The sequence below is a fragment of the Drosophila ficusphila genome, unplaced genomic scaffold (genome assembly GCF_018152265.1).
Source record: "Drosophila ficusphila isolate 14025-0441.05 unplaced genomic scaffold, ASM1815226v1 contig_414, whole genome shotgun sequence".
NCBI lineage: Eukaryota > Metazoa > Arthropoda > Insecta > Diptera > Drosophilidae > Drosophila > Drosophila ficusphila.
The window spans coordinates 12,246,016-12,258,414 of record NW_025064328.1 but is presented as its reverse complement, the minus strand read 5'-3'; the positions used below and the strand labels follow the sequence as shown (position 1 = coordinate 12,258,414).

General features: G+C 42.7%; 2 protein-coding genes and 1 long non-coding RNA gene across 3 annotated transcripts; 1 reads left to right on the top strand and 2 right to left on the bottom strand.

Moving 5' to 3' along the window:
• Nucleotides 1-8,137: 8,137 nt before the first annotated feature.
• LOC108096782 (RING1 and YY1-binding protein A) lies at nt 8,138-10,187 on the bottom strand. Its single transcript, XM_017198658.2, has 2 exons — nt 9,702-10,187; nt 8,138-9,025 (listed from the first exon to the last, which is right to left on the bottom strand). Exons 1-2 carry the CDS (start codon nt 9,838-9,840, stop codon nt 8,712-8,714), a joined length of 453 nt encoding a protein of 150 aa, XP_017054147.1. The 5' UTR covers nt 9,841-10,187; the 3' UTR covers nt 8,138-8,711.
• Nucleotides 10,188-10,554: 367 nt separating this feature from the next.
• Nucleotides 10,555-11,983, bottom strand: LOC108096781 (lipopolysaccharide-induced tumor necrosis factor-alpha factor homolog). Its single transcript, XM_017198657.2, has 4 exons — nt 11,865-11,983; nt 11,496-11,801; nt 11,301-11,430; nt 10,555-10,796 (listed from the first exon to the last, which is right to left on the bottom strand). The coding sequence occupies exons 2-4, from the start codon at nt 11,740-11,742 to the stop codon at nt 10,679-10,681; spliced, it is 495 nt and encodes a 164-aa protein (XP_017054146.1). The 5' UTR covers nt 11,743-11,801; nt 11,865-11,983; the 3' UTR covers nt 10,555-10,678.
• LOC108096785 lies at nt 11,814-12,364 on the top strand. The gene is made up of 2 exons (XR_001771735.2): nt 11,814-11,927; nt 11,981-12,364. It is a non-coding gene; the product is annotated as an uncharacterized LOC108096785 (long non-coding RNA).
• Nucleotides 12,365-12,399: the final 35 nt, after the last annotated feature.

The window sequence follows — 12,399 nt, the reverse complement described above, 5'->3', positions numbered from 1 at the left end:
ATGCTTAATGGTGGGCGGTGGGGCGTGTGCGTGTGCTTTGGGGGGTGGGACTATTTGCTGGCTGGAGTATTTTGGGGTTGCATTTGGTGGACAGGAAACTTGATAAGTTGCCCAGTACAAAGGAAATGCATGAAATGTGCATGGAATGCACTGTGTCTGTGGTCTCCACGTGCATGTGCGTGTGTATGTGTGTGTGTATGCAGATAATTGCAATGTTTGATTATCTCACGCCTGCCCCGAAATGTAGGCAATAAATAATTAAACTTGTTTTTCAGACGATTTTCTGTCTGCTTTAAAATGAGTAAATTCGTTGAATATTTCAAAGGGTTGCATTTAAAATTTGTTTAATGTTTTTTTGTGTTTAATAAGCTCTTTTTGAGCTGTTTAATTCTAGCACGGCCGTTGTGTTTTTGAAACGTATTTCAAGCTCATTCAGCAACTGAGAGATACATTCAGCAGGCCCACACACAGATACTACTCACCAATACTACGCTTGAGTTACAGAGAGAAACTGCTCTCCCCCCTCTCTTGGTGCCGCTCTCTCTCACTCTCTCTCTCAACTACCCACCACTGTGTAGTGAGGAGCGCAGTTGGAGGGGGAACAAATTCGCCCCAGAAAGTATCTCAATCGCTGCGACCGCTCGCATCCACTCGAATTTCGAGATACTTGCCGGGGCGATTGGCACCATCAAGTTTGGACTTCGTTGCAAATGCCCTCTTCGGCCAGTTTAATGCGGCCCTTTTTGGTGGCGGTCGCGCCATAAAGTAGCGTATTCTTTTATCTGCCGCCTGCCTGCGATGAATTTCATCGATTTTCAGATACTTTTCGGTGCGGCGCGCCAGCAAGTATGGGGATATGTCAAACGCTCGACGTCGTGGCGCTGAATTCGCTACTTGATGGCTGCCTCAAATGGGCGCTGCGCCCCCGCCCCGCCCCCTCGGAGCCGTAGATGTTGTAGCTGTAGCTGTAGCTGTAGATGTATCCGTAGCTATAGCCATATAGCTATTGCTGGAGCTGGCCGTCTTGCCTGGCCGCCTTGCCTTTCGTTGCCGTTGCCGTTGCCACCGCCGTCGCCGTTGCCGTCGTTGCCTTCCCTCCACTTTGCTCCATTCTGCCAGGGCTGCAATTCCCGTATTCTATATAGTACTCACTATGAATACTACTCCCAACTTTGTAGTAACTGGTGACTACATAGTATCTCTGTATAAAGTGCCATATTTTTAGGCTCTATTTTATTATATTTGATTATAAGCAAGCCTTTTGAAAGTTCTTATGGCACCTCTAACTAAAAACCTTTTACATCCTACCAATCAACTTTTTAGTTCATTAAAATCCACATAACTGAAAAGTAAAAACACATAAGTAATAATTTAACTAAATAATTATATATCCTAAGTTATTGTATGTTCCTTGTATGCCTCCATTCCATCAGGGCTGCTAAGGGCATAATCTCCAGATGTAGGACTTTGTACTTTCAGGGAGTTACCTACGCTTTTCTCTGGGGGCGGGGCATTGTTCTTATCGGGCCTCCGTCAGCTGTACAAACCGAAAAATATCATTTAATTTTCGGTGTTCCCTGATAAGGAAGCACACTTGGCTCCGATCGCAGATAGGCGCTGCTTCGCTTTCTGGATGACCCATTTTCCTGAATTGAGCGATGGTGTAAATTGTCCCATAATGGAGCATTTCGATTTAGAACAGATTCTCATGAGCATTAAATATACAATGAAGACTTAGCCAAATAAATATACATATGTATGTACATATATCCCATGTTGATTTTCTTTTATTATATGAAGATACCTTTACTATTTTAAACATTCCTTATAATAGTGCAAAGGTTATGTTATGTTTACTAAAAAGTTTTTCTTCTTACAAGGTATTTACATAATCTAATCTTTTATTTATATTATCTATGAGGTGGAAATTATATTGTATTGTATTTACTTAGTCACATTTAATAGTTTCCAAGAACTGACTGATTAGCTTTGCTGGGGGTCCCCCGCTGATACATCTATAAATAAAACCCTCGCTGCAGTTGGTTCAGCTGCTCGCGGGAGTCCAACTTTGTTTTGGGGACCTTCGCGGGTGCCAATGCTATATAGCATACGCTCCAATATCTGTTCGGATATTCCGGAGCTGCTGTAGCCCTGGAAACTCTGGCTGTTTGTGCTGCGCTGTCGCCTGGCAAGTATTTTTCTTTCTTGGACTTGGACACATAGCGTTCGTCCGTGAATTTTCTTCCCCGTCAGCAGCTGCAAATACAGGGTGCCCCACCGATCGTGTAGCGACCCCCTCTCGCCTCCCCTTCTCCCACCACCTCCCCTCCCCCCCCACCTTTCGGTTGTGTACCCCCTTTAAAAACAAGCAGACGAACTTCGCCCCAAGGCTGGGTCTCCGTTTCTCCACTTCTCTGGTTTCTCAGCACGCAGCGGGAAAAAAGCAACAAAAATATTGTTTTTTCTCTCGAGTTGCTCGTGGCCCTGTATTCCCCAAATATATGTGCACCATCCGTGTGTAAGTGTGCCTCTGTCTGTGTGTGTATGTGTGTGGAGCAAGTGAGCGTGTGTGCGTGCAAGTGTGCGAGAGTTTAAGCTTAAAGCTATTGTACACTTGGTGTGTCGTGTCTGCCTCCCCTCCTTTCTTCTCGACCCCATCCCCTCCTCCTTCTCTTTCCCCTTCGTCCCCCTCTTGTTCTTGCCTGCTCTTCATCCGCCTCTCCTTCGTCCTCGTCCTCGGCGGCCTGTCGCTGTCCTTTCAGCCAGAGCCAGCGAGCAGCCAGGCAGGATGAAGCGGCTTATTGCGATTTGGTCAGTCGGTGGCAGGATACCCTTCCATATCTTTAGCAGGAAATAGTGAGGTAACCTTTGCAAAAATATCTAGATATAGAAATCAAATACAAGAAAGTATGTAATCAAAACTAGATGGTAACATTTTTAAGTTTTGTTAAGGATAAATGCCGTTTTTAACTATTGTTATACTGCTAGAAATTATTGTGGCTTATAGATTTAAGGAATATTTAAATATTGCTAAATATTTTATCTTGCATATTCAAGCTTTCTTAAAATTACATGGAATTCATAAGAGATCTACAAAAGGTTTAAAGAAAAAATACATTTAAAACTCATGTTTTTTTTAATTTGACAGGATTTTAAAAGGATTCTTTTAAAGTCACAGAAAATGGGGTTTAAAAGCTAATAAATACTTTAAAAATGTATTCATTTTTTAGTTGTTAAGTTCCAATTTCATATCTGCTTATACCAAAAATCTCTTCGATCTCTTAGTTCTAAGTTCTTCACAGCAGAGCGAAGAGACCCACTTGGATTAGCGTATTGCACTAACGTTGCCTTTGCTCTTGCCAGTGTCGCCATCACCATCGCCATCGTAGTCATCGCAGCCAGCTGCCTCTGCCCTGCCACGCCCCTTCGCGGCCCCCATACCCCTCTCGAAGCCCCCCTCAATGCCGGATTCTCCATGGCTGTCTCTGGTTCTTCTGTTCTGTTCGCTGGGTCCTACGCTTTGGCCAACGCATTTTTGTTTTGTTTAGAGCGCAAGTTATGCGGGCGCCAAGGAGGAGAAATCGAGAAGAAAGATGCAGATTGGGGGGCGAATGGGGAATACCTCTTGCTGCTCGACACATGCCGACAGGTATCGAAAATGTAACCCAAAATGCAGCTCAACGCGCTTGCAGTCGCTGGAAAAACTGAAGGAAAACTGCAAAAGGGGAAAAAGCCTGGGAAAACGGAAAGAATTGAAGCTGGCGGCAAAAGTTTGTAGGCAAAAGTTGTTCTTTAAGCTGACTTCACCTGACGTCAGACAGCACGCCGGAAGAGGCAGCCGAGCAATCACACCACCCCACCGCACAAAAAAAACGCCCCAGTGCCACCCCCTAAGGATACCCAAACCCAAGCCCCCCAACCCCCTTTCCCACTTCGTCCCGCTGCCGTCGGGTTTTTCCCCGGCACACGCACCTTTACACATTTTTCCACTTCCCTTTCATTCCGCCGCTGGGCTCGGGACTCCGGCTCTCGGGCCAAATGAAAAATTGCACACGCGGGAATTTGATTTTAACATGAGAAATAAACACAATGAAGCTGACGGCCCAAACGGGCCGAAGGGCCAAAACGAGAGAGGGGGCGGGCCTTCGGGGGTCCGAGGGGCTTTCAAAGGACCCGTGGGGGTGATGGTGACACTGCGATTGTCGTACATTCTTCGCTCTTCCAGAAACTTTAATTTTCAACTTTAATTAAGGAATGAAGCGTATGCCGCACTGGCTACTCAATTTATGGGTCATGCTATTTGGGTATTGCTAAGAAAAAGTTTTTAATGGAAAAAGGGAATTCGTGAATATATTATTAAGAATATACGATTGTGGATATAATTACAAAACATAGTTCAAAGAAGTTCAGAGGATAATCTTTAAGTAATTTAATGAATACGCTTTACTGCACTGCCATAAATACAGTTGAACTAGTATTATTAGTATTCGTTAATATAATGTAACTTTAAAAATAATACTTTTAAGTAAAGTATAATTATTAAATAAAATGGTAGAAAGATTGTAACGAAATAAAATTTTTTACATTTTAACATTTTGAGCTTTGTGTAATTGTTTTGTAGTAAACTTTAACTTTTTTAGCAGGTGTAGTTATGGACAATAAATCTTCAAAAGAGCCCTCACTCCAGATTAAAGTATTAATTTGAGCACCCAAAAATGCAATTCCAATTAGTAATGATTTACTTGACAGACAGTAATGGGTGACGAATAATAATTTCTTGGGGCATTCGATTCGACGTGCTGTGGCACATTTGAAACAGATAAGCGACAGAGAATTTTCCTATTCCAGAGCAGTTTTCCCCCTTCCTCACACGATTTCCCTCCCTGAAAAGTCCTTGCTGGCAGCCACCCCTTTCGGATAGATTGTGTTTTACGTTGGTCGCATTCCTTGCCTAATGCCGGAATTTCAATTTTAAAGACTAACTTGATTACGAAGCTGGGGGAGAAGGGGGTGGGGATGGGTTGGGGGGTAGTTCCCCATTGTCTCTCGCATGAGTTGGCCCAAAAGTTACTCGCAAGGATCAAAGTGACATAAGTTTGCCGTTCGCCGTCGACTTTCAGGATTCAGCAGCTTTTTGGACCCATCTTCATCTTCGGCTCGAATTTATTTAATGCCAGCCAAAGTTTTTAATGTAATTAAAATGGCTAAAGCCCAAAGAGTGTTTAAAGCGGTGAGCTATCGCAGCTTTAAGGGGATTCCCCTGCAGCACATTGGTTATCTAACACCCACACACAAACACTCACACACACACTCGCACTCGCACACTCTCAGATTTGGATTCAGACACACGTGCGCGTTGTGCCATAAAGTGCTCAAGTTACTTGCGGGGATTACCAGTGCCACATCCAGTGGCACACACACCTCCTCACCCACAAGAATCCCCCTGCTCCTCCTGCTCCTCCCTTTGTTTTCCAGGCGATCCTCCGTTCGGACAACGCGGCGTATGCGTCATGCGAAAGCAACATTTTTAACATTTTCCAAATGCTGCAGCGTTGATTTTCTTTTCTTTTGTCGCTCCTCCGAGCAAAACGAGAATTTCCAACTACACACACCCAAGGAGGCGAGCAGAGTGAAGGAGGAAGGACATGAGGAGAGAGGAGGGTAAGGACTCGGAACTCAAAACCGGTTGGGTGGCACAGGATGTGCGGACGGTCGCACAGATGAGGCGGAAGCACGGACAAACAAACGGATAAGAAGGCGGAGGGCCACGAAGGACGAATGTACGAAGGACGCAGGACGCAGGAGGCAGGACGAAATGGAGATGGAGCTGGTTGCCGTCGCTGTAGCTGGAGCCAAAGAACGGAGCGCACATGGAAGATAAGCCCACAGAGTGTGGCGCTGATAACGCAGGTCCTGCCGCCTGTGGCCCAAAACTAGAGGGATGGAAATATTTGTGCGGGGGCAAAGGGGAAGAAGGGAGAGGGGGTGGTACGGATGGTGAGGCGATGGTATGCCGGGCTGTGTGGCAGGAGGTCCTGTGAATTTTAACATTTTAGAGAAAATACGAACGGGAGAATTTCGAACGCCGAGCTAGAAGTCTGAAGCGAATTGCGCGAGGGCTGCGAATGGGTGAGAGATGTGGGTGAAATTGTGTGTGTCTGTATGTGGGTACAGTCAAGCTTAACTAATTTGGATGAAAAAAGCTAGACAATTTTTCCATTGATGGTAAATAACTATTTCCACAGAAATAACTCAAGTTGTACTTTACCGATTCTAGTTGATCTTAATTTTATTAAAACTAACTTTTAACGACGCCATTGCATACCTACGAAAAATTTAACATTCTACCCTTTTAAAATATATTATATCAATACCATATATAGGTAGTAAACCTATAAATTATACAGTATGTACAAAAAGTTAAGCAAAATTGGTTTGGAGTTGCAGTATAAATTAAATAATATTATTATTGACCACAAAACAAGTTGATTAACAGTTTATTATTTTTAAATGAAATGTTATTGTTCCCAGTTTCTGATAAACAAATATTGTGTATAGAATTTTTTTTAATTTAGATGATACTAAAATAACACAACATTTTCAGATACGTATGCATGCATATTCAGATGGGAAACGCGACAGACGGCGGATGGAATTAGGAAGGCTCGACTGTGACAGCATAGCTGGAACGAAACAATTTGTAATTTATTTGCGAAGCGTGCGATGTGCCTGTGCTCCGGCTCTGTGCGAAAAGTTGAGGCAGCTGCCAAAGGCGTAGCCATCGACCAGAGACAGTGGCTCTGGAGCCGGAGCTCCAGCTCCCATTTTCCGTGCATTTGAAACCGAGACACTGAGGCAGGAGCCCTGTCCTCTGATCTGAGGCCCGAAAACTCGAGGCTGGGAGCACGCGTAAGCAGATACGCAGATACTCAGCTCCAGAGATACAGATACAGATGGTGCTCCCCTCGTCCGGAACACACACACACACAAACACATACAGGCAAAAAGGGGGAGTGGCGGGGAGGGGAGGTGAAGGGAAGGGCGACGCGTGGGTGGTCCTGGATCCTGGGGATGTACTGGCATTCACGCAGGGTGGTTCTCTCGGCTCCTTTGCTCTTTAAAGACCTTTAAACTTTAAGCCGAATGTCAGCCATAAAAAGAATCAAAAATAAAACTTGGCAGCAAAAGTTTAGCAAGCAAGTCGGATAAGCTCAAATAAAAAATATTAAACTCAAATGTTAAAGGCAAGGAAGAGGAAGAGAGAGAGAGAGAGAGAGAGGAGAAGAAGACAACGATTTGGAATAGCATTTTCGAAATTTATTTAATGTATTTTATAATGCTTTAAAAGTTTATGCTTTACAATTGGAATTCAAGTTTTAACTATCCGTGTGGTTGTGTGAGTGCGGCTTTAATTGCTTTTGTTTTTGTCTTTGTTGTTGCTGTTGATTAATGCTCAACTGGCCAAGCATTTTGGAATACAAACTGTTCGATATTAATTGTAAATGTTTACGATAATCCAAGTTAAACGTTGTCTATTGGAAGTTATTCTTTGACTACAGTCGGCAGTTTTGAGGAGTGTGTGTGTGTGAGTGTGTGAGAGTGAATGAGTTTTGTTGTGTGGCTAAATAATCTATCTCAAAATACAAATATCAAGCACTTTATAAACCATTATATCCGTTATCCAATATTAAATACAATCGTTCATATCAAAATTCTTTTTGTTTTCATTGTTTGTTTGCTAAGTAATTATTGCTATGGTGGAAGAGCGTTTAAGCTCTGCTAAGTACAAAATTCTCTCATTGCGAGTTTGAGTATTCGTCTATTGTTTGCTGGAAGGATCCTCGGGTTGAAAAACCAAATCAAAACTCGGACTCGGACTCGGGCTGCTGGGTGCTGTCGTGGTCGTCTATATATCTGGTATATCTGGTTGGTAACGCTTAATCAGTCTTGTATAAAAAACGAATTAAAATTAGCAAATTGTCTACAACCAAGCTACGTGGCTCTCTCTTCCCTACTCTTCGTTGTCAAGCAGCATTATCTAGTTTTGTTCTTTTTCATTTTTCCAATAAAAAAAAAGTATAGTTTATAATAGTTACACAAACCATTGGAGATGGGCGCTGCTAGTGGAACATTGAGATTAGCTTGCACTTAGTTAAACCATATTTTAATTCGACACTTACAAAACAAATGATATCTTTGTTGAACATGTACACGGCGGTTATACATTGTTGCCTTTTCATCAATAAATTAGGAATTAGAGTAGCAGAATAAAATTACAACTAAAATAAAATTACGATACGAGACAGAGATATTCGGGGAACTCATGCATCGCCTATATACAGGGTTTAGCGCATTTTAAAGATTGGATTTAGATTTGGATTTGCGTTTGCGTTTGGGTTTGGATTTGGGGCTTGGGCTTGGAGAGCGTCGTGTAAATGCAATCGACTCGCCGTCGCTTCGCTTTGCTTTCGCCATCTTGGCCTGGGCTGGAAGTCATGAACTTGTTTTTGGAGTGGGGGGCGTGGCGTTTGGGGGGGTAGGGCTTTAAAACGTGGCCTAATACTTGGTAACTTAAACGGATTTCGATTTACAATTGTTATCGCCAGGGGCCTAACACTTAGAATTTACAACTCGTAACAGGGGGACCGGGAACCGTGGCGTAGAATATCGGGGAGCTGGGGGGCGAACGGCCCTCGAGTCCCGCCCCTCCTCTAACTCCGGCTGTCGTTGCTCTCGCTGAAGCTCTGCTCGCTCGACTCCCGCCGGCTGCTCACCGGCTTGGCCTTGTACTCTGTGATGAACACGGTCACCGAGTTGACCGTCACCTCCCGCGTCTGCGCCGTCGAGCGGTCAACGTTTTTCAAGCGGGCCGGATACCGCTTGTGCCGCTGCCGGTCGTGCCCGCTGCCGTGCCGCGATCCAGAGGCGGACTTCCCGTTGGGCATGTTGGCACTGGCGCCCGGCAAAGTGGCGGCCTGCTGGGCGACTAGCGCTGAGTTCAGGCGCGGCTTTCGGGTGGAGGTTCCTGGGGGCAAGGGTTCAAATTGTTAGTAAATGGTTTTTTGGGTTCAACTTAACCGAGTGTGTTCCAGTTTTCACTTTTACGCAATGGAATCGAGCTTGCAAGCATTTTTCTATTCATATATTAATGTCGAAATGTGAACAAGTTTGGAACCTAAACTGCAGACAAGTTAAACATTATTATTCATTTAAATTTTAAAACTCGAATCGAAATGAGTTGACAGGAAATGATGAATAAAAAATAAAAACTTTAATTCATTTTCAGAAATTATATCTAGATACATTTGAGCAGACCGGTTCCCAAAGATTTATCCTTTTGATCAGACTTTTAAATCTCTTTACAACTTGTAGGTATATCCTTGTACAAATATTTGTTTTTTACATAAAATAAGTATAGATACACAAATAATAAAACTATTAACCTTCCCATTACTTAACATTAGTCGTAAATATCTTTGGGTAAACACAGTTGTTTTTAAATTGTACTGATAAGCTAATGTATCTGCAAGATACTTGTTTGCACTAAATATTTTTGTTTACATGAATCTCACTACTTATCCTTGCATTAGGCACTAGAAATCGTTCCAAAAACCATTCAATACTCGATCAAGAAAGTGAAAACCGGAACGCGCCTGGCAATCTGGGGAATCGGATGAGTCGGGTGAATCGGGGTCACTCACCTTTCCGCACGTCGCACATGCGACACTTGAAGGCCTCCGCCGAGTTTCTGTATGTGCAGACGCTGCAGTCCCAAAAGTTCTCCTCGATCACCTTCGCCTGCCGCTTTTGTCGTCGCACCGGCGAGGATTTCTTGTCCATAATATAGAGGGAAAACCGCCTGGGCTGGTGGAAAACAATTCGACAAATTGCAGTGCCTGAAAATGCCCGAGTTTTCCGCCTCTGTTGACGCCTCTGCCCGCCCCTGCTGCGCTGCTACTGCGCTGCCTGGGAGCTCTGCTCGCTGCTCTGCCTGTTCCTGTGCTGTTTTGTTGTCGTGCGCCCACTTTTCCACGCCCACGCACCCACACACACGCACAACAGAGGCTCAGTGGAGATTCGCTGCGCTTTTCGCACGCATTTGTTGCTTAATTTGAGCGTTTTCGGTGGCTTTTTGTTGTGAAAAAAACTTTCTGCAATTGTCTTTTTGCAGCAGAGTTGCCATATTACGATATAATCTGTTTAAGGCTATCGATATATCGATTTCGCCGCGTTAACAGTGTTGGCCAGCGTCGGTTTCGAGACGATCTGGTAGCTTTTCTGCTTATCTTAGCGCCAAAATAAATAGAATTTGAAATTGCTAGTCATTTGTTTTTGTTTGCTTTTTATTGTCTAGCTAAGCGAAGCTTCCACCCACGCTTTTATTAATATATGCCAGTCAAAGGCCAGCTGCTTCTGCCAAAGCAAAGCGAAGGTAAGCGGTTTTGCTTATATTAAGAAGAATAGGGAAACTTAAAATTTTTAGCAACCTCACAGATATTTATATAATGGGTGATTATTTTTTGTTTTCCTTAGATTCTCTCTAACGCTTTGCGCTTCTGTACAATCTTAGTTTATTCGTAGACAAACATCAGTTGATTTGTGTTTGCATTGAACTTCCAACTGTGACTGTTTTACTTTTTTTTGTAGCACTCAGATCACAAATACCGCAGTCTTATCATTAGTTAATCCCTTTTGGATTGTAGGCTCCCAGGAATGTGTTACACTTGCGACAGTAGTGATTCCCTGTACGGCAACTATTCATGCAATAGGGTACAAAACAGGCACAGCAACAAAATCTATAAAAACAAGAGGAATAACAAAATTGTTAATAAATCTTTAAAAGTTTTAATTTTAACTACAATGTAATGGTGCGTTATTGTTGTACCACTTAATTGGGGACAAAAACCTCAAATTTAATAGCAATAACCTCAGATTTCGTAGAAACTTAATATTATATTAAAATATATTATACATATGCACTAACTAAAAAAATTAAATTCCCCATTTTAAAAATGTTCGGAATGGTTTAAAAATCGAAGTAAAAAAAACCTTTTCAATACATCGCTGAGGTAAAGTTCTATTCACATCAATGTTCAAGGTTTTTTAATTATCGTTAAAATATATTTTCTTTCTAACTTTATATATGTCATTTTAGTGGCACTAATTATTAGTCCAAGTCAAATCAATGCCGTAGCACAAACTAATTTTTCCTACATACAGTGGCTTGAGTTATGGAAGGTCTTGTATGTTGTTATGTTGCTTATATTATGTTATATCTTTTTTAAGAGACTTTAACTTACCCTACTAAGCAGAGAATACCAGCTACCAAGTGCGTTCTGGAATTAGCCGTGTGTGTCATCCTGGTGGTTTTGTTGGCTCCACAAGCGGGACAAAGAACTCTGCATCGGTTTGGCCCCAAATGCAGGGTATCTGCAATAACAGAAGTGACGTCAGAATGGCTTTAAGCCAAACCTTAAACCAAACAAACTACCAACCAATTGGAACCACTGTAGGTGGCAGTGGAGTTGGCTGCTCGACAACAACCACTGGTGGCAATGCTGGTACAATCGGTGGTGCGGAAACCGCTGGAACCACCGGAACAGACACAGCCATATCGTAAGATGGAGGCGCCTCCACGGGCAAACCCATGGGATTGACCAATTCCCTGGTTGGAGTTGGTGAAGGGGCACTCGGGGTATTAAAATCCACTTGTGGATACAGCATGGCTCGTTTCTGATCCATCTTTCAAGCACTATAAAGTCCCACTTTAAGTACGAAGTTCAGTTTTTGTTTCTTTTTGTCTAGATGAGTAAGAGATTCCGGTTCGGTTTCAGCAGAAAATTGTGTTTATTTTGCTTATTTACAACTACGACGGCGTCTTTTGCACTTCGCTCGCCGCTCACAACTGCCAGCAGATTTGGATCCAGGTAAAAAATTCAGTTTCAGTTTCGGAATCGCATTCAAGTTTTTTTTCCCGCAGATCAGAGCGAGCTTGAAAAAGCTCCCAGCCGGTTGAGTAATATTTTTGGGCCGTTGCAAAACCGAAAGTGTCTCTCGAATTGTGTTTACCGAGCTTTATCTAATGCACACAATGAACATCACTGTTTATCTTAGCAATCTCGCGTCGGAGAATAGGATGTCCGATAAAGATACAACGATTGTACACATAGAAAAATGTCGGTAATTAAGTAAGCTTGGGGTAAACAAAGAAAAAAATAATCAAGGCCACCTTGTACGAAAAATTTAAAAACAAGTACTAAAAAATGATAATGAACCCAAAAAGCTGAGTGCGTTAAAACAGTAAACAAAACTAAATTAAAAGTTTGCATAGCCGAATCAAATGAATTTAGAAAGCCAATTTAAATTTAAATTTGGTAATTTTCTATTTTAATTATTCTT

What these genes read in the sequence shown, in the direction of transcription:
- LOC108096782 (XM_017198658.2), bottom strand. Translation starts at nt 9,840, where the DNA reads ATGGACAAGAAATCCTCGCCGGTGCGACGACAAAAGCGGCAGGCGAAG. An exon ending in CATGTGCGACGTGCGGAAAG is followed by an intron (nt 9,026 to 9,701) that starts GTGAGTGACCCC and finishes CCTTGCCCCCAG; the next exon opens with GAACCTCCACCCGAAAGCCG.
- LOC108096781 (XM_017198657.2), bottom strand. Translation starts at nt 11,742, where the DNA reads ATGGATCAGAAACGAGCCATGCTGTATCCACAAGTGGATTTTAATACC. An exon ending in ACCTACAGTGGTTCCAATTG is followed by an intron (nt 11,431 to 11,495) that starts GTTGGTAGTTTG and finishes CTGTTATTGCAG; the next exon opens with ATACCCTGCATTTGGGGCCA. An exon ending in GGTATTCTCTGCTTAGTAGG is followed by an intron (nt 10,797 to 11,300) that starts GTAAGTTAAAGT and finishes TTGTTTTTATAG; the next exon opens with ATTTTGTTGCTGTGCCTGTT.